This window comes from Hypanus sabinus, chromosome 1 (assembly GCF_030144855.1).
Source record: "Hypanus sabinus isolate sHypSab1 chromosome 1, sHypSab1.hap1, whole genome shotgun sequence".
NCBI lineage: Eukaryota > Metazoa > Chordata > Chondrichthyes > Myliobatiformes > Dasyatidae > Hypanus > Hypanus sabinus.
The window spans coordinates 42178371-42200067 of record NC_082706.1 but is presented as its reverse complement, the minus strand read 5'-3'; the positions used below and the strand labels follow the sequence as shown (position 1 = coordinate 42200067).

At 49.7% G+C, this 21697-nt stretch overlaps 1 protein-coding gene across 1 annotated transcript; it reads right to left on the bottom strand.

The window, feature by feature from the left end:
- Positions 1-570: 570 nt before the first annotated feature.
- On the bottom strand, positions 571-21102 carry cd79a (CD79a molecule, immunoglobulin-associated alpha). The gene is made up of 5 exons (XM_059968816.1): positions 20359-21102; positions 9668-9916; positions 7150-7268; positions 4075-4140; positions 571-1258 (listed from the first exon to the last, which is right to left on the bottom strand). The coding sequence occupies exons 1-5, from the start codon at positions 20408-20410 to the stop codon at positions 1145-1147; spliced, it is 600 nt and encodes a 199-aa protein (XP_059824799.1). The 5' UTR covers positions 20411-21102; the 3' UTR covers positions 571-1144.
- Between the last annotated feature and the right edge of the window lie 595 nt (positions 21103-21697).

Genomic DNA, 21697 nt, shown 5'->3' with positions numbered 1-21697 from the left:
GTAGGCGAAAGGGTGAGAGGGTTGGAGTTTTGGACATCTGAGGTGGCTGGAGAGTGGGAGACAATGAGAAGGAAGGGTATTGTGAGGTTGGGGAGTGTGTGTGAAAAGCAGTGCGAAATGGGGGAGGGGAGGTTTGGGCAGTGGGCGGCTGAGTGGGGATGCAATGTTAAGGAGTTTAGACTCTGAGGAACATGAAAATTCTAGTTTTTGGGGAACTGGGTGGTCAGTCGAGGTCCAGATGGGTTGTGTGCTGGGGTGGAGTTCACTGGAACCCCACTTCCCCTTCACTCACTCCTTACACCTCCAAGGGGCACATTCAGGACTGTGGCGGCAGTGTGTACGTCAGCATTGAGGTTGAGAGCTTTAAGTTCCGAGATGTAAACATCACCAAAAGCATGTCTTTCTCTAGCCACCTTGATAATACAGCCAAGAAATCTTGTATCTGGGGCTGTGTTGACTGGACTCCTGCCCTTCCCTTCGCTCCACGGCCCGTCCTGGAAAGACCGCCTGCAGTGGGCATTACTGACCACAGCAACAGATGAGGAGAACAAATGCCACTCAGACAACATCTCGGAGCAACAAGCAGTGTTTATTGGTTCAGTGGAAGCAGGGGAGAGGGGCTGTGGTTGGAGGAGATGAAGTGAAGGGAAGCCAGCAGAGGGTGCAAGATGCCTTAATCAGCCTCAACCGGACCCGGGAGTTGAATTTATTTTCCTCCCGGCCGCTCACCAGCGCAGACACAATGAAAACGACCCAAAGGACTGAAGGCACTGGACCTTTCAGAACAACGTTGTTGAATTCCGATGCCAAATTGTAGGTCAGACCCACACTGAAGCTAAAGGATTTAACAATCTCATTTGCAAGGAGGGTGTTGGACTCGGGGTGAAGCTCCCTCTACGCTGTCTCATTGCACAGTCCCAGGATCAGGCACAGATTGAAGCACCCTCCATATTGTCCCATCACACACTGCTGAGATCAGACAGACTATATGACCCCCCCCCCCTCCCCGTGGGTGAATGGGGGTCAGTAGGGAGTGAATGGGCCCAGTGCCCCTGCCCACTTCCCAATAATGATGGGCAGTTAGCAAGTGGTGTTGGGGGGGGAGGGTTGCCTACTGCAAGCGAGCGCCTCTCCTCGTCGAGCCTCAGGGCTTCTCCAGATCGACAGCACTGCGGCGGCAGTTGGCCACATCCTGGTACATGCTCTGCTGCCCTCGGGTGATGTCCTCGTACGTTGCCTGGTCTTCCTGATTCAGGCCCTGTATTGGGAGGAGGAGGAGAGAGAGAGAATGTGAGAGAGAGAAAGAGAGAGTAGTGGAGTGGAAAAAGAAGGGGAGAAGAGGGGGAGAGAGATATACAGAGAGAAATGTGTGAGAAAGAGAGGAGATGAGAGAGAAAGTGTGAGTGAAAGAGAGAGAGCAGAGAGAGGCAAGAAAGAGAGAGGAGTGGGAGAAGTGAGAGGGCAGAGGAGGGAGGGGGAGGCAGAGGGAAGGGGAGAGAGAAAGAGGGAGAGAGGGGGACAGAGGAGAGGGAGAGAGGGGAGAGGGAGGGGGTGAGAGATTGAGATTGATTCTACCTCTCACCCACACGCTAGAGTAGAACTCCCAGGGCCCGTTTTTTAGGCTACAACTAGGGTTGCCCTTCTAACATCCCACAGCCAAAGAGAGAGATGGCTGATGTGTAAATAAGCAGTTAAAAAGCTGGTGGGAGGGTGGTGGGGTGCTTTTCAGGGTATGGGTGGGGGAGGGTTTGAGCCTGAGGCCTGCGAAAGCAGAATTCAGGAGGAGGAAGAATTGGAATGCTTTGTGGGGTGTTAGCATGGAATATGATGGAGCAAATGGCCTTGAAATTGAAAAGACTTGAATTGCCTGGGCTGCAGACCAAGTGCTAGGAGATGGGATTATCTCAGATGGCCTGATTTTACACCCTGTGACTATGGCTCTGCACAGCCGAGCAGTGAAGCTGCCCAAGGATTCTGGAGAACCCTCCCGCTCTTGACACCAATCCATTGAGGTCCGAAATGGTTTGGGCTGCAGAGTACCTCGCCCTCGTCTGCTGCCCAGATGTGATGTGGCTGATCTGTTCTGTCATCCGGTGGTGAGGGATTTTCCTTTATAAAGGAGTCCCCTCCTTTACAGTGGGGACCTGGGCAGAAAGTGTTGCATTGGGCAGTAGCATGTAACACAATTGACTTCAGGAAGGCGAGAAGGGGTGTACATGCTCCTATCTACATCAACAATGCTGAGGTCGAGTTCAAGTTGTAGGTGTGAACATCACCAAAAGCCTGCCCTGGTCCGTTCATGTTGACGCCAAGGTCGAGAAAGCTCTCCAGCATCTCTACTTCCTCAGAAGACTAAAGATATTTGGCATGTCCCCATAGACCCTCACCAATTTGCATTAATGCAGTATGCAGTATGAGCACCCAGTCCAGATGCACCACTGCTTGGTGGCCAACTGCTCCACATGTGACCAGAAGAACCTGCAGAGAGTTGTGGACACAGCTCAGCACAGCACAGAAAGCACAGTCTCTGTCTCAGTGAGGCAGCCAACATAATCAAAGACCCCATCCATCCTGATCGTTCTCTCTTCTCCCCCCTCCCGTCAGAATCAGGTCTATCACCACTGACAGACATCATGAAGTTTACTGTTTTGTCGAATCAGTAAAGAGCAAAACATAATAAAGATCTCTAGGCAAAAGATACAAAAGCCTGAAAGCATGGACCGCCAGGTACAAGGGCAGCTTCTACCCCAATGTTTTATGACTACTGAGCAATTCCCTTGTATGATGAGATGGACTTTTGACCTCACAATCTACCTCACTATGATCTTGCACTTTATTATCTTCCCTCCACTGCCCTTACTCTGTTACACCGTTCTCTGCATTCTCTTATTGTTTTACCTTGTTCTGCCCCAATACACCGTGTAATGATTCTGATCAGTATGAACAGGCTTTCCACTGCACTTTGGTCCATGCAACAACAGGAAACCCTTAGTAAGTTGATTAGAGTTGGCGCGTGGCCTAGTGGAGAAGGCATCGGTCTAGTGATTTGAAGGTCATTGGTTTGACCAAGCTGCTTGGGTCCTAGTGCTCTTCCCTTGGACAACATCAGTGGCGTGGAGAGGGGAAGGCCTGTAGCTTGGGCAACTGCCGGTCTCCCATACAACCCTGCCCCAGGCCAGCGCCCTGGAAACCTTCCAAGGCACAAATTCATGGTCTCACGAGACTAACGGATGCCTAAAAAAAATAGTAAGTCGCTTTAGGGACTCTCCAGCCACCTGCCATTTCTGCGGCCAGGAGGAGACAGCATGTCACCTACGTATGGCGTGTGAGAGGTTGCAGCCTCTATTTGAGTATCTTCTCAGAGGCTGCTCCTTGAGATTTGGCTGCACCTTATCCGCATGCTTCAGATGTTGGCTCACCCAGTGTGGGCAGGGAGAGGTGGTAAGTTGTTCAGAGGGAGGGGAGGATCTCTTGGCTGTTAGCTCCTGGGATGGCCATTCATGGGCTGAGACTGCAGGTCCGTCGACGGTTCCACTTTACGCCCATGCCTACGTGTCCCCGGAAGAAGGACATGGATACAATGGGGAATTTCCGGGAATGGAGGGCCCCCCCAGGTGCTCAAATGCATTTTGGATCATGATGATTGTATTATAATTTGAAAATATAAGTAGTGTTTATAGTGAAGCACTGAAGTAATATCTTACTGTGATTCTGTAATCTCTGAAAAAGTACACTTGGAAAAGGGCAGGAGAGAGGATTTGGGATTAATATCTGATCTACACTTCAACGCAATGGCCTCAGCACAGGGGAGATAGCATGTGACAACAAACACGAAATGATGGAGGAACTCAGCAGGTCAGGCAGCATCTCTAGAGGGCAATAAGCAAGTTGATGTTTTGGGCTAAGACTCTTCATCAGGACTGAAGGGTTTCCCTCCATACAGGCTGCCTGACCTGCTGAGTTCCTCCAGCATTTTGTTATGTTGCTCAGAATTCCCAGCTTTTGTCTCTCTTTTGCCTTTAGGATGGGAGAAAGACTAACGAGGGGATGATGTAGGTGGGGAGAGATTTGTACCTGATACAAGTTCTCATTTTCCTCCTTATAGCGCTGAATTCTCTCCTGTAGACTCCTCTGAGACTTCTGCAGGGAAAGATATTCACAAATATTGCAGGTCAAATCATCTCTTTCGATTTTTTTCTGACGATTGTTCAAGCTGAACAGTCGAAAGATAATTCCAGTGACTGTGTGGTAATCAATGCAATGAACAGCAGGTGTTATACCAAAAAGGCACACAGCTCAAGTAAGATAAAATGACCCTGGGATCAGACATACAGTGAAGCCCACTTACACCCTCCCATCACACACTCCCGGGGTCAGACACAGAGTGAATCTCCCTCCACACGGACCCATCACACTCTCCCGGGGTCAGACACAGAGTGAAACTCCCTCCACACCGTCCCATCACACACTCCCGGGGTCAGACACAGAGTGAAACTCCCTCCACACCGTCCCATCACACTCTCCCGGGGTCAGACACAGAGTGAAACCCCCTCCACACTGTCCCATCACACACTCCTGGGGTCAGACACAGAGTGAAGTTCCCTCCACACCGTCCCATCACACACTCCCGGGGTCAGACACAGAGTGAAATTCCCTCCACACTGTCCCATCACACACTACCGGGGTCAGACACAGAGTGAAGCTCCCTCTACACCGTCCCATCCCGGGTCAGACACAGAGTGAAACCCCCTCCACACTGTTGCATCACACACCCCCGGGGTCAGACACAGAGCGAAGCTCCCTCTACACCGTCCCATCTCACACTCCCGGGGTCAGACACAGAGTGAAACTCCCTCCACACCGTCCCATCACACACTACCGGGGTCTGACACAGAGTGAAGCTCCCTGCACACTGTCCCATCACACACTCCCGTGGTCAGACACAGAGAGAAGCTCCCTCCACACAGTCCCATCACACACTCCCGGGGTCAGACACAGAGTGAAGCTCCCTCTACACCGTCCCATCACACACTCCCGGTGTCAGACACAGAGTGAAACTCCCTCCACACCGTCCCATCACACACTCCCGGGGTCAGATACAGAGTGAAACTCCCCCCACACCGTCCCCTCACACACTCCCAGGATCAGACACAGAGTGAAGCTCCCTCCACACCATCCCATCACACACTCCCGGGGTCAGACACAGAGTGAAGCTCCCTCCACACCGTCCCATCACACACTCCCGGGGTCAGACACAGAGTGAAACTCCCTCCACACCGTCCCCTCACACACTCCCAGGATCAGACACAGAATAAAGCTCCCTCTACAGCATCCTATCTCACACTGCCAGGGTCAGACAAAGTGAAGCTCCCTCTGCCCTGTCCAATCACACAGTCCCGAGGTCAGACACAGAGTGAGGCTCCACAAGCCTTGCCTCAACAGGAACACTGCATTCAGTATTGCATAACTGAGAGGCAAAAGCTAGAAATCTTGAACAACACACACAAAATGCTGGAGGAACTCAGTACGTCCGGCAGCATCTGTGAAGGGGAATTATCCCGAATGAGACCCTTCATCGGGACTGGAAAGGAAGGGGCAGAATTCAGAATAAGATGGTGGAAGGTGAAGGAGTACAAGATGGCATATGATAGGTGAGACGAGGTGAGGGGGAAGGAGGGTGAGTGGGGGAGAGGATGAAGTAAGAAGCTGAGATAGGTAGAAGAGGTAAAGTGCTGAAGAAGAAGGAAATTTAGTCATAGAGAACTGTGGACAGTGGGGGAAAGGGAAAGGAGGTGATGGGCAGGTGAACAAAAGAGAAGGAATGAGAAGGTCCAAGAAGAAGAGGATGGTTGAAAATGGGTGACGGGATCATTGACAGAGTGGGTGGAGAATCCTTGCCAAAGAAGCTGGTTCAGAGATGGACATCATGATGAGCGTGGAAGTCAGTGAGGAGCGTGCGCTGAAGGACAGAGCTAAGGACGTTGCTGATAGCAGAATACAACTGACACTGATCTCAGTGAGGGGATGACCTTTATATTCTCTGCATGAATACCGGAGATGCAGGGGAATCCTCCCCTCGGGGACAGTTCGTCCCAGGGCAGATCTACCTGTGCACACACACCGGTATGGAGTGCTCAGATTCACTCTGTGTCTGACCCCGGGAGTGTGTGATGGGACGGGGTGGAGGGAGCTTCACTCTGTGTCTGACCCCGGGAGTGTGTGATGGGACGGGATGGAGGGAGCTTCACTCTGTGTCTGACCCCGGGAGTGTGTGATGGGACGGTGTGGAGGGAGATTCACTCTGTATCTGACCCCGGGAGTGTGTGATGGGACGGTGTGGAGGGAGCTTCACTCAATGTCTGACCCCGGGAGTGTGTGATGGGACTGTGTGGAGGGAGCTTCTCTTTGTGTCTGACCGCGGGAGTGTGTGATGGGACAGTGTGCAGGGAGTTTCACTCTGTGTCTGACCCCGGTAGTGTGCGATGGGACAGTGTGGAGGGAGCTTCACTCTGTGTCTGACCCCAGGAATGTGTAATGGGACAGTGTGGAAGGAGTTTCACTCTGTGCCTGACCCCGGGAGTGTGTAATGGGACAGTGTGAATGGAGTTTCACTCTGTGTCTGTCCCAGGGAGTGTATGCTGGGATGGTGTGGAGGGAGCTTCACTCTTAGTCTGACCCTGGGAGTGTATGATGGGACGGTGTCGAGGGAGCTTCTCTCTGTGTCTGACATTGAGAGTGTGTGATGGGTGAGTGTGGAGGGAGCCTCACTCTGTGTCTGACATTGGGAGTGTGTCATGGGACAGTGTGGAGGGAGCTTCACTCTGTTTCTGACATTGGGAGTGTGTGATGGGACGGTGTGGAGGGAGCTTCACTCTCGGTCTGACCCTGGGTGTGTGTGATGGGACGGTGTGGAGGGAGCTTCTCCCTGTGTCTGACGCCAGGAGCGTGTGATGGGATGGTGTGGAGGGAGCTTCACTCTGTGTGTGATGGGACGGGGTGGAGGGAGTTTCCATCTGTGTCTCATCCCCCAAGTGCTGATTACCGGGCCACAGTGGAGAGGCAGCAACATGTGATTGGTGCATCGCCAACCATCTCCTCTCCTGACCAACACCGTTCCACACTCCCCTCCCCCACCGAAACCATATTCACCTTTCGTAGAAGGATTGTCCCAGGGATGATAACAAAACTCAGCAGAAGAATCCCCTCCACCATCAGGATGATATTCTTCTCTGAATCCTTGAGGTTGATGAGTCTTGAGTAAGGCATCCCTGGGGCAGAGAGAGTCGAGCAGGGGAATTCAATCAGAGTCAGATCACAAACTCATACACACCCAATATGACAGCCCCTGTGCACAGGGTCACAGGAGGGTGCAGAGGGTCGTGGACTCAACCAGCTGTATCATGGGCACAGCCCTCTCCACTGATAATGGCATCTTCAGGAGACGGTGCCTCAAGAAGCTGGCTTCCGATATTAAGGATCCTCACCATTCAGGACATACCTTCTCATTACTACCCCTGGGGAGGAGGGATGGGAGCCTGAAGATCCACACTCAATGATTCATGAACAACTTCATCAGATTTTTGAACAGCCCATGCACCCGTGAACACTACCTCGCTATCCCTATTCTTTTTACACTATATAGTGATTTTTGTAGAGTAATTTTATGTGGTTCTGTGCACTGGAGCCTCCGTACCAGTGATGCAAGCATGAAGAATGCTCTCCACTCTACATCTGTAGAAATTTGCTGCAGCCTTTGGTGACGTGCCATATCTACTCAGACTCCTGATGAAGTAGAGGCCGTGCTTCCTTGGATTGCATCATTGAGTCGGGCCCAGGATAGACGTTGACACCCAGGAACCTGCAGCTGCTCACCCTTGCACTGCTGACCCCCTCAATAAGGACTGGTGTGTTTTCCCCTAACTTCCCCTTCCTGAAGTCCACAATCAGTCCTTTGGTCTTGCTGATGACGTGAGCAAGTTTTGTTTTTTTTGCTACGACATCACTCAACTAAATGATCTGTCTCACTCCTGCACACTTCTCATCACCATCTGAGATCTGCCAACAACAGTTGTATCATTAGCAGATATAAATGGTGTTTGAGTTATGACCAGGTACACAGTCAGGAGAGTAGAGAGAGTAGAATAGTGGGCTAAGTACGCATCCTTGAGGTGTGCCGGCATTGAGTTGCTATTACTCATCTGTACTAACTGTGGTCTCCCGATGAAGACGTTGAGTGTTCAGTTGCAGAGGGAGTTACAGAGGCCTAGGTTTAGATCAGTCCCGAGGGAATGATGGTTTTGAAGCGGAATCAATAAACAGTAGCCTTATTTATGGTTTTCTGTTGTCTAAGTGCTCCAAAGCCCAATGACACAGTAGGTCTAGATGGTCCTCAGGCAGGAGTTAATTCTAGCCATGACCAGCTTCTCAAAACACTTCATCACAGTTGGTCTTGCTCTTCTTGGAATCATTTCTAAGCCTGGGAGAACTCCTCTGCATGCTCTCCGGAGAATTAATGCCAGATGATAAATCCAGCAAACTTTGTTGGGGAATTTTATCAGATGTGAAAGGATGTGCATCAGGGGAACCCATATGGTCACAGGGAGAGTGAGCAAAGCACACATACCCACCCACCCACCCCAGATCTGATGAAATTCAAACACAAAACCCTGGAAAGGAGAGGTTCTCATGCCCATGAAGAGCTAATTTTGGGAAATGGGGCAGGAGGAAGGATACAGGTTGGATCTTTGTGACATAGCACAAATTGGGGTGAGGAGCAAAGAGATACCTGCAGAGTGAAAGGCTCAAACCTGATACCAATGGATAGTTGGCTGGGGAGTTATTGGCAAGGAGATTGAAAGCTTAGTGACATGGTCTCAAGACAGTGACCTTTCCCTCAGTGTCAGCAGAACAAAAGCTTTTTATTGACTTCAGGAAGAGGGGTGGTGCACATGCCCCTGTCTGTGTCAAAGCTGCCGAGTTGGAGATGGTTGAGAGCTTCAGGTTCCCAGGGGTAAAAATCATAAATAGCTCATCCTGGCCCAACCACATAGATATTGTGGTTAAGAAAGTGCAACAGAACCTCAGCTTCCTTAGGAGGCTAATGAAATTTGGCATGTCCCATTAACCCTCAGCAATATTGACAGAGCACCATCAAAGGCATCCTATGACATGGAGACATCATGGCTTGTCAGGGTAACTGCTATGGAAGCTGCAGACGTTATGGACATAGCTCAACACATCACTGAAAGCAGATTCCATGGACTCTGTCCACACTTCCTACTGCCTCGAGAAACAAGCAAGATAATTAAAGACTTTGCCCACCCCAGGCATTCTCCCTTCTCCCCCTCCCTGCCCACAATGGTAACAAAAGAACCTGAAAGCTCGTAGCACCAGGCTCAAGGACAGTTTCTATTCTAAGACTTGACTGGTTCCCAAGTATCTTAAGATAGACCCTTGACCTCCCAATCTTGCCGCGGCCCCTGCACCGTAATGTCTACCTTTCTCGTAACTGTAACATCATATTTAGCATTCCATACTGCCTCAATGGACTGATGTATGGAATGATCTTTTAGATGGCATACAAACAAAATCATACGCTGTATAGCAGGAAGTGTGACAATAACAAAGCATTTCATCGATTAGCCTAGTCTCAGACTGAGGCACTTACTATAGACTCGCAGCCCGATCTCACAAGAGGTGTCATTGCTTGAATTGCGACAGCGGTAAATGCCAAGGTCTCTCAAACCCACGTTCTCCAAGATGAGCTGCTTGCCTTCTGAGACAGTGTCCCATTTGGAACTGTTGTAGGCCCTCTTTTCCCAGAAGATGTTATCCTCAGACTCAAGATGACAAGGCAGGCTGGCTGTTTTCCCAAACTCAGCTCGGATAGTGGGTGGTGGAATTTTCACCTCAGCCCCTACGATTCAGAACAAGGATAAATTTGATCATGTAACTCTGTGCCAAATTGCTTGTACACACACACCCCAAGACATATACGTATCCACACATACATGAACATACCCACACCAACCCACATACTTTCTAGTTACTCTCTCTGCTCTTGTTTGTTCACACATCATCTATTAGTGCAGAGTATAGTGAGAATGGCTCCAGGGGCAGTATGTTGTTATGTGTGTAGGATGTGAGAAGTCTGGGACACCACCCATCTCCCAGATAACCACAACGGCACCAGGTGCACCAAACCGCAGATCCTGAGAGATGTATTAAGGAACTGGAGCTACAGCTCAATGACCTTCAACTGATAAGGGAGAATGAGGTGGTGATAGATAGGAGCTACAGGGAGGTAGCCACCCATAGGTTGCAGGAGACAGGTAACTGGGTGACTACCTGGAGAAGAAGTGGAAATGAACAGCCAGTGCAGAGTACACCTGTGGCTGTTCCCCTCAATAATAAGCATATAACTTCTGATTTTATTGAGGGGAGCCACAGTGACTGGGTCTCTGGCACTGAGTCTGGTGGTGTGGCTTTGAAGAGTAGAGAGGTGAGGAGGACTGCAGTGTTGGTAGGAGGTTCTTTAGTTAGAGGAACAGGGATGAAGTTCTATGGGCCTGACAGAGACACCCAGATGGTATGCTGCCTCCCTGGTGCCAGAATCAGGGATGTCCATATCTCGGATTGTGTCCATGACATTCTCAAGGGTATGGATGAGCAGCCAGAAGTCTTGGTGGATATTGGTACCAATGACATAGGTAGATAATGTGAGGAGGGATTTTAGGGAGTTAGGTAGAAAGCTGAGAAACAGGACCAGGACCTCCAGGGTAGTAAACTGTAGATGTGCCACATGCCAGTGGAAGTAAGAATAGGATGACTTGGCAGGTGAATGTGCGGCTGAGGAACTGGTGCAGTGGACAGGTTTATGGAGGCATAACCTGTATAAAAGGGACAGGTTACAGCTGAACCCTTCAGCTCCTTGAGGGCAGGTTGGCTAGAGTTGTTCAGGTGGGTTTAAACTAATTTGGCAGGGGGGTGGGAACTGGAGTGATAATGTGCATGATGAGGTAGTTGGTTTACAAACAGAGGCAATGCGTATTGAGGTTTACATGGAGGGGCTGATGATAGGGAAAAATTGCAGTCAACAGGATGAATTGCAACATAAATGTGGACAAAATCAAAAAAGGTGAATACAGGACTAAAGGACCAATGTTTGAATGCGAGCAGTATATGGAATAAGGTTGATGAGCTTGTAGCAGTTACAGATTGACAAGAATGATGTTCTAGACATCACTGAATCATGGCTGAAAGAAGATTATAGCTTAGAATCGAATGCCCAAGGATACACATTGTATTGAAAGGATTGGCAGGAAGTTAGAGGCTTGGCTTGGCTCTGTTAGTTAAAAAAGAAACTGAATCGTTAGGAAGAGGTGACGTATGTTCAGAAGGTGTTGAATCATGGATAGAGTAAAGGATAGTGTTGGATTGTGGTCATCGGGATCTGAAGGTCGCTAGTTCGAGCCTTGGCTGAGGCTGCATGTGTGTCCTTGAGCAAGGCACTTAATCACATATTGCTCTGCGACGACACCAGTCCTAATGCCCTTTCTTTGGACAACATCAGTGGCATGGAGAGGGGAGACTTGTAGCTTGGGCAACTGCCGGTCTTCCATAAAAAAAACCCCTGCCCAGGCTTGCACCCTGGAAACTTTCCAAGGCGCAAATCCATGGTCTATCGAGACTAACAGAGGCCTGCTCTCTACTCACTCTAAAGAAACTGCAAGGGTAAAAAGACCCTGATGGGAGTTATATACAGAACCCCAAACAGTAACAAGGATGCAGTCTACAAATTACAACAGGGATAGAAAATGCATGCCAAAACGGCCATGTTACAATAGCCATGGGGATTTCAATACGCAGGGCGACTGGGAAAAGAGGTTGGTACAGTTTTCTGAAATGGGGAATTTGTAGAATGCCTGTGAGATGGCTTTTTAGAGCAGCTCATGGTTGAGCCCACTAGGGGATCGGCTATTTGGGATTGGGTATTGCGCAATGCAGCAGAATTGATTAGAGAGCTTAAGGTAAAGGAACCCTTAGGGAATAGTGATTCGGATATGGTCGAATTCACCCTGAAATTTTAGAGGGAGATGCTAAAGTCAGGTGTATCAGAATTACAATGGAGTAAAGAGAATTACAGAGGCATGAGAGAGGAGTTGGCCAGAATTGGAAAGAACACTGGCAGGGATGATGGCAGAGCAGAAATGGCTGGAATTTCTGGAAGCAATTTGGAAAGCCCAGGATATTTACATCCCAAAGAGGAAGAAGTAGTCTAAAGTCAAAATGAGGCCACCAAGGCTAATAAAGGAAGTCAAAGCAACATAAAAGCCAAATTGAGGGCATACAATAGAGCAAAAGATAGTGGGAAGTTAGAGGACTGGGAAGCTCCCACATCATGAAGACCCTGCAGAGACTTGCTCTACAGCAGTTCCGGCCTATTGTTAGGCCACACTTAGACCCCCTCCAGTTCGCCTATCAGCCCCGACTAGGAGTTGAGGATGCCATCGTCTACCTGCTGAACCGTGTCTATGCCCACCTGGACAAGCCAGCGAGCACTGTGAGGGTCATGTTTTTTGACCTCTCCAGTGCGTTCAACACCATCCGCCCTGCTCTGCTGGGTGAGAAGCCGACAGTGATGCAGGTGGATGCTTCCCTGGTGTCATGGATTATTGATTACCTGACTGGCAGACCACAGTACGTGCGCTTGCAACACTGTGTGTCAGACAGAGTGATCAGCAGTACTGGGGCTCCACAGAGGACTGTCCCGTCTCCCTTTCTCTTCACCATCTACACCTTAGATTTCAGCTACAACACAGAGTCTTGTCATTTTCAGAAGTTTTCTGATGACTCTGGATGCATCATCAAGGGAGATGAGACGGAGTACAGGGCTACAGTGGGAAACTTTGTCACAAGGTGTGAGCAGAATCATCTGCAGCTTAATGTGAAAAAGACTAAGGAGCTGGTGGTGGACCTGAGGAGGGCTAAGGCACCGGTGACCCATGTTTCCATCCAAAGGGTCAGTGTGGACATGGTGGAGGATTACAGATACCTGGGGATACAAATGGACAATAAACTGGACTGGTCAAAGAACACTGAGGCTGTCTACAAAAAGGGTCAGAGCCGTCTCTATTTCCTGAGGAGACTGAGGTCCTTTAACATCTGCTAGATGATGCTGAGGATGTTCTACAAGTCTGTGGTGGCCAGTGCTATCATGTTTGCTGTTGTGTGCTGGGGCAGCAGGCTGAGGGTAGCAGACACCAACAGAATCAACAAACTCATTCGTAAGGCCAGTGATATTGTGGGGGTGGAACTGGACTCTCTGACGGTGGTGTCTGAAAAGAGGATGCTGTCCAAGTTGCATGTCATCTTGGACAATGACTCCCATCCGCTACATAATGTACTGGTTAGGCACAGGAGTACATTCAAATTTACTCATTATTATGTTATGTTTTTTTTTGTGTATATATGAAAATCAATAAAAAGATTGAAAAAGAAAGAAAGGAGTACATTCAGCCAGAAACTCATTCCACCGAGATGTGACACTGAGCGTCATAGGAAGTCATTCCTGTCTGTGGCCATCAAACTTTACAACTCCCCCCTCGGAGTGTCAGACACTCTTAGCCAATAGGCTGGTCCTGGACTTATTTCCACTTGGCATAATTTACTTATTATTGTTTAATTATTTATGGTATTTATATTGCTACATTTCTTCACTATTCTTGGTTGGTGCGGCTGTAACGAAACCCGATTTTCCTCGGGATCAATAAAGTATGTCTGTCTGTCTGTTTTAAATACCAACAGAAGGCAACTAAAAAGTCATTAAGAAAGTAAAGATGGAATACAAAAGTAAGCTAGCCAATAATATTAAAGAGAATACTCGTAGTTTCTTCAGATGCATAAAGTGTTAAGCGAAGCAAGAGTGGATATTGGACTCCAGGAAAATGATGCTGGAGAAGTAGCAATGGGGGACAACAAAATGGCAGATGTACTGAATAAGTATTTTGCATTAGTCTTTACAGTTCAAGACACTAGCAGTATGGTGGTCGTTCTAGGTGTCAGGAATCATGAAGTGTGTGAAGTTACTATTACGAGGGAGAAGGTTTTTGGGAAACTGAAAGGTCTGAAGGTAGATAAGTCACTTGGACCAGATGCCATACACCCCAGAGTTCTGAAAGAGGTGGCTGAGGAGATTGTGGAGGCATTAATAATGATCTTTCAAGAACCACTAAATTCTGGAATGGTTCTAGAAGACTGGAAAATTGCAGAGGTCACTTCACTCCTCAAGAAGGGAGAGAGGCAGAAGAAAGGAAACTACAGGCCAGTTAGTCTGACCTCAGTGGCTGGGAAGATGTTGGAGTCGATTATTAAGGATGAGGTCTCAGGGTACTTGGAGGCACATGATAAAGTAGGCCATAGTCAGCATGGTTTCCTGGAGGGAAATCTTGCCTGAACAACCTGTTGGAATTCTTTGAAGAAATAATAGGCAGGATAGACAAAGGAGAATCTACTGATGTTGGTTACTTGGATTTTCAGAAGGCCTTTGAAAACTGCCACAGAAGAGGCTGCTTAACAAGTTTTGAGCCTGTGGTATTAAAGATTCTAGCATGGATAAAGCAGTGTCTGATTGGCAGGAAGCAAAGACTTGGCACAAAGGGAGCCTTTTCTTGATAGCTGACAATGACTAGTAGTGCTCCACAGGGGCCTGTGTTGGGACCAATTCTTTAAACATTGTATGTCAATGACTTAGATGACGGGATTGATCACTTTTTTGTGAAGTTTGCAGATGATACGATGATAGGTAGTTTTGAAGAAGTAGGGAAGCTACAGAAGGCCTTAAACAGATCAGGAGAATGGGCAAAGAAGTGGCAAATGGAATTTAGTGTCGGGAAGTGTATGGTCATGCACTTTGGTAGAAGAAATGAAAGGGTTGACTATTTTCGAAATGGAGAGAAAATACAAAGGTCTGAAGCAGAAAGAAATTTGGGAGTCTTTTTGTAGGATTCACCAAAGATTAATTTGCAGGCTGAGTGTGTAGTGAGGAAGGGAAAAGCGACATTAGCATTCATTTCAAGAGGACTGGAATATAAAAGCAAGGATGTAATACTGAGACTTTAAAAAGCACTGATGAGGCCTCACTTGGAGTACTATGCACAATTTTGGGTTCCTTATCTTAGAAAGGATGTGCTGAAACTGGAGAGGGTTCAAAGGAGGTGCATGAAAACAATACGAGGAAATCTGCAGATGCTGGAAATTCAAGCAACACACACAAAATGCTGGTGGAACACAGCAAGGCCAGGCAGCATCTATAGGAAGAAGCACAGTCGATGTTTTGGGCTGAGACACTTCGTCAGGACTAACTGAAAGGAAAGATTGTAAGAGATTTGAAAGTAGGAGGGGGAGGAGAAAATGCGAAGTGATAGGAGAAGACTGGAGGGGGTGGGGTGAAGCTGAGAGCCAGACAGGTGATTGGCAAAAGGGATACAGAGCTGGAGAAGAGAAGGGATGATGGGACAGGGGGCCTAGGGAGAAAGAAAGGGGGAGGGGAGCACCAGAGGGAGCTGGAGAACAGGCAGAGTGATGGACAGAGAGAGAAAGAAAGAAAAAGGGGTGGGGAACTAAATATATCAGGGATGGGGTACAAAGGAGAGGAGGGACATTAATGGAACTTAGAGAAGTTAATGTTCATGCCATCAGTTTGGAGGCTACCCAGCTGGTATACAAGGTGTTGTTCCTCCAACCTGAGTGTGGCTTCATCTTGACAGCAGAGGAGGCCATGGATAAACATATCAGAATGGGAATGGGACGTGGAATTAAAATGTGTGGCCGTAATTCCTGGATTGAATGGTGTGTCATATGAAGAGTGATAGCTCTGGGCCTGTATTCACTGGAATTCAGAAGAACAAGTGGTGACCTAATTGAAACTAATTGCATGGTGCAAGGTCTTGAGTGGATGTGAAGAGGATGTTTACTATGATGGGAATGTCTAAGATCAAATGACACAGCATCAAATAGAGGGGAGTCCTTTTAGAACGGAGACGAGGACAAATTTCTTCAGCCACAGAGTGGTGAGTCTGTGGAACTTGCTCCACAGCTGTGGAGGCCAAGTCTTCATGTATATTTAAGACAGAGGTTGATAGATTGTTGATTGGTCTGGGCATGAAGAGATATGGGGTTAGGGGTGGGGGGGAGGCAGGAGATTGGGGTTGAGAGGAAAAATGGATCATACATAATGAAATGGCACAGCAGACTCGATGGGTCAAATGGCCTAATTCTGCTCCTATATCTTATGGTCTTATACATATGCAGGATAAGGACACACACACACACACACACACACACACTCCTGCTGCAAGTAAGATACAGAAATGTGCTTTTTTGTCTGACAATGAACTCAATATTAACTTTGTCTTTGACATTACCAGAATATCAGTCTCCAACATGGGCCCAATCCTGCAGGACATCTTCAAGCATTCTGAGACTTTCTACAGCTTAACCATCTCAGACATGCCCTCTCCAGGAGCCTGAAGACCACACTCAATGGTTCAGGAACAGCTTCTTCAGACCTCTGAGCAATCCAGGAACCCATGAACAATACCTTGTTGTTCCTTTATTTCTGAACATTTGTAGTTTTGTAGTTCATTGTTACGTTCTGACTTTGCACTGTAACGTTGCCGCAAAACATCAAATTTCATGACTTTTGTGATAATAAGCCTGATTCTGATTCGCAGCCCAGCTATTCCCATTGTATTAATCCCATTCTCTGGTGAATTTACATCACACACTAGCATAATTTATCCATGCCTAGAGCCATTTACGAGGTTAGAACAGGGAGGGGTATACTCCGTTGGCATTTGTGAGAAGACTAACATAGTTAATGTTTTAAAGTTAAAGTAAATATCGAAGAAGCTAAATTACTGAAAAGTTCAGTCAGCATCTGAGAGGAGAGAGAATGTTCCAGATGGATAATCTCAGAATCAATATCAGAATCAGAAATACAGTTTGCCATGAATTTTGTTGTTTGGTGGCATACAATTTGTTACGGGCAACACTCCCACATCACTCCATTGCCACCACCCGCCCTGTTCCCACTGAGGTGGGGCAGTACTCGGTTGGAGAGCTGCTCCCACACCACAAGCACCCATTGGGAACACCACACATACAAACTGCCCCTCTGGGATCACTGTGCATACCCACTGGTCATCTGGGTACATCGCACATACTCACTGCCTGACTGGGCACATCGCACGTACTCACTGGCCGCCTGGGAAAATCGCACACACCCACTGGCCGTCTGGGAAAATTGGATCTACCCACTGGCTGTCTGGGAACATCGCTCATCCTTCTGCCCATTGGGAACATCGCTCATCCTTCTGCCCATCTGGGAACATCGCTCACAGCCACTGGGTGTCTGGGAACATCGTTCATACCCACCAGCTGTCTGGGAACATCGTTCATACCCACCGGCTGTCTGGGAACATCGCTCACACCCACCGGCTGTCTGGGAACATCGCTCACACCCACTGGGTGTCTGGGAACATCGTTCATACCCACTGGCTGTCTGGGAACATCGCTCACACCCACCGGTTGTCTGGGAACATCGCTCACAGCCACTGGGTGTCTGGGAACATCGTTCATACCCACCGGCTGTCTGGGAACATCACTCACACCCACTGGGTGTCTGGGAACATCGCTCACACCCACTGGCTGTCTGGGAACATCGTTCATCCTTCTGCTCATCTGGGAACATCGGTCACACCCACCGGCTGTCTGGGAACATCGTTCATACCCACCGGCTGTCTGGGAACATCGTTCATACCCACTGGGTGTCTGGGAACATCGTTCATACCCACCGGCTGTCTGGGAACATCGTTCACACCCACTGGGTGTCTGGGAACATCACTCACAAACACTGGCTGTCTGGGAACATCGTTCATACCCACTGGGTGTCTGGGAACATCGTTCACACCCACTGGCTGTCTGGGAACATCATTCACACCCACTGGGTGCCTGGGAACATCGTTCACACCCACTGGCTGTCTGGGAATATCGCTCATCCTTCTGCTCATCTGGGAACATCGCTCATACCCACTGGGTGTCTGGGAACATCGTTCATACCCACCGGCTGTCTGGGAACATCGTTCATACCCACCGGCTGTCTGGGAACATCGTTCACACCCACTGGCTGTCTGGGAACATCGTTCACACCCACTGGGTGTCTGGGAACATCGCTCACAAACACTGGCTGTCTGGGAACATCGTTCATACCCACTGGGTGTCTGGGAACATCGTTCACACCCACTGGCTGTCTGGGAACATCGTTCACACCCACTGGCTGTCTGGGAACATCGTTCACACCCACCGGCTGTCTAGGAACATCGTTCACACCCACTGGCTGTCTGGGAATATCGCTCATCCTTCTGCCCATCTGGGAACATCGGTCACACCCACCGGCTGTCTGGGAACATCGTTCATACCCACTGGGTGTCTGGGAACATCGTTCACACCCACTGGCTGTCTGGGAACATCGTTCATACCCACTGGGTGCCTGGGAACATCGTTCACACCCACTGGCTGTCTGGGAATATCGCTCATATCCACTGGCTGTCCAGGAAAATCGGATCTACCCACTGGCTGTCTGGGCACACTGCATGACAGCTGCCGACCAGTTCATCTAGGAGGATGTGAAACTTGCTCTGTGCTTGTGGCTGTGGTGACGGAGCTTCTGATCAATGCCCTCCCCCCATTACAGTCACCGGGTCCCATCCAGCCTCTGACACCACCACACTGAATCCGAAACCCAGGGTAGATGGGGGGGGGGGGGGGGGGGAGGGTGAAGAGCTGGGTGACGAGAGAGCGCTGTGGGAGAGACAGTGAGGACGGAGCGCTGTGGGAGAGGGTGAGTGAGTGAGTGCCGTGGGAGGGTGCTGAGGAGAGAGTGATGTGGGAGGGTGGTGAGAAGGAACGCTGTGGGAAGGGGTGAGGAGGAGGAATGCTGTGAGAGGGGCAATACTGAGATAGGTGTGTGTGTGTGTGTGTGTGTGTGTCCTTGCACTGTTGCCAAGTGTTTGCATCAGGTGTCCCGCGGCAGGCTATGTGCGCTCAGGAGCTGTGAAGGTCGTTCCATCCCTTGGGAGTTGAGGAAGGTTCAGAGGAACAATCGACTCGTAGTTGGAACATGACACTGGTGGCCGGTTCAGGAATCTCCCCGCAGCTCCTTCCTGCTGTACTCAGAGCAAATTTCAGAGAGTGTGTGCGTGTATGCTTTTCTGCAATTGAGTGTGTGTGTGTGTGTGTGTGTGTGTGTTTGTGTGTGCGTTTTTGCGTGTTTGTGTATTTTTGCATGTGCTTGTGTGCGTTTGTGTGTGTGTGTGTGATTGTGTGCGTTTGTGTGTGTTTGTGTGTGTGTGTGTGTGTGTGTGTGTGTGTGTGTGTGTGTTTGTGTGCGTTTGTGTTTGTGTGTGTATATGTGGAACATATCCTCCAGTGAGGGTGTGTGAGAGAGTGACAGACTAACATACTGGGAGCTCAGCTCTGCCTCTCTCTGCCCCTCACTCCTCGAGTCTCTCTCTTCACAACATGCTCTGTCCCTTCCTCCCCCAGTTCCCTTACCTACCACTTTCCCACTCACTCCCCTCTGTTCCTTATGCTCCTCACCTCTTTTCAGCTATTGCTTCTCCTCCCCTCTCCACCCTGCCTCTTCTCAGCTATCCTCTCTCTTCCTCTCTGCCTCCCAATGGGTTAGAACGGGTTTGATGTCTGCCACTGTCTGTACTTTCTGCTTGTGGCTGCGTAGGTCTCCATCCACAGTGACCTACAAAGACCTACAGGTGAGGGTGAGGGTGTGCGAGTAGTGGGCATGCTATGATGACACCAGAAGCGTGGCAGTACGTGGGCTGGCGACCCTCAGCACAGTCTTCACTGACTTGATTTGACGCAGCCGCCACATTTCACTGTATGGTTCATATACATGCGCAAACGTAATCTTCTCTAACTTCTCGATTAGTTAGGGTGTCAAAGGATTAACGGAGAATGGGGTCGAGAGGAATAATAAATCAGCCATGATCGAGTGGCAGAGCAGACCTGATAGGCCATAAGGACTAATTCTGCTCCTATACTTGAAGATCTTGGGGTATATGGACTAAATCCCCTCTGAGTATTATGTTGTGATCATCTTCTCGCCTACTGAAGATCATCTACCTAGGTAGAAGACGAACCAAGATATCACAGATCAGCCATTCTCCAAAACGAGGAAACCTCCCAAACGCCCAACAAAACCAACCCAAGTCTGAACGGGCAAACCTTCAATTCCCTCTCCACTCCACCTCTCATCCCGTTCCCATCGCCCAGACTCACCAGAAATGAAGGCCATTGTTAAGAGGAGCCCCGGTATGGAGAGGCCGACCATGGCGGAGAGGGGCACGCGGACAAACTGAACCAGCACGGTCTCGCAGAGAGAGCTGAAAACCCTCGGCACCTGGGCCGACAGGATGTTTACTCGCTCTCCGCGCCTGGGGAGTTGGGGGCTGGTGAAGAGGGTGGAGATGGGAGCAGATGTCTCTCTGCGCCTCAGTAGCTCTGGTCTGCTGAAGCGGAACACAGCAGCAACATAGTGCCCAACAGTAAACTTCCCCACTGGTGTGAGGACACACTCGCTGATGGGAGGGTGTGGGGGAGAGCTTCTCCATGTGTCCAAAGTCAGGAAGTGTGTGATGGGACCGCATCGCTAGAGATTCACCCTGTGTCTGAACCTGGGTATGTGTGATGGGACGGTGTGGAGTGAGTTTCACTCTGTGTCTGACTCTGGGTGTGTGTGATGGGACGGTGTGGAGGGAGCTTCACTCTGTGTCTGACCCTGGGTGTGTGTGATGGGACGGTGTGGAGGGAGCTTCACTCTGTCTCTGACCCTGGGTATGTGTGATGGGACTGTGTGGAGGGAGCTTCACTCTGTGTCTGACTCTGGGTATGTGTGATGGGACGGTGTGGAGGGAGATTCACTCTGTGTCTGACCCTGGGTATGTATGATGGGACGGTGTGGAGGGAGCTTCACTCTGTGTCTGACCCTGGGAGTGTGTGATGGGACGGTGTGGAGGGAGCCTCACTCCGTGTCTGACCCCAGGAGTGTGGGATGGGACGGTGTGGAGGGAGCTTCACTCTGTGTCTGACCCCGGGAGTGTGTGAGGGGACGGTGTGGAGGGAGCTTCACTCTGTGTCTGACCGCGGGAGTGTGTGATGGGACGGTGTGGAGGGAGCTTCACTCTGTGTCTGACCGCGGGAGTGTGTGATGGGACGGTGTGGAGGGAGCTTCACTCTGTGTCTGACCCCGGGAGTGTGTGATGGGACAGTGTGGAGGGAGATTCACTCTGTGTCTGACCCCGGGAGTGTGTGATGGGACAGTGTGGAGGGAGATTCACTCTGTGTCTGACCCCGGGAGTGTGTGATGGGACAGTGTGGAGGGAGATTCACTCTGTGTCTGACCCCGGGAGTGTGTGATGGGATAATGTCGAGTAAGGGTTCCCAAACATTTTTTTTACCCTTTCCATTAAACGAGGGGTCCGTGCACCCATAGCGATAAATGACCCCAGGCTGGTGCAGAGGGACCCCACTCTGTGTCTGACCCTGGGCATGTGTCACGGGACGGAGGGTGCCGATGCGTCGCCCGCCGTCCCAGCAACCCCGATCGGGGGACGGGGAG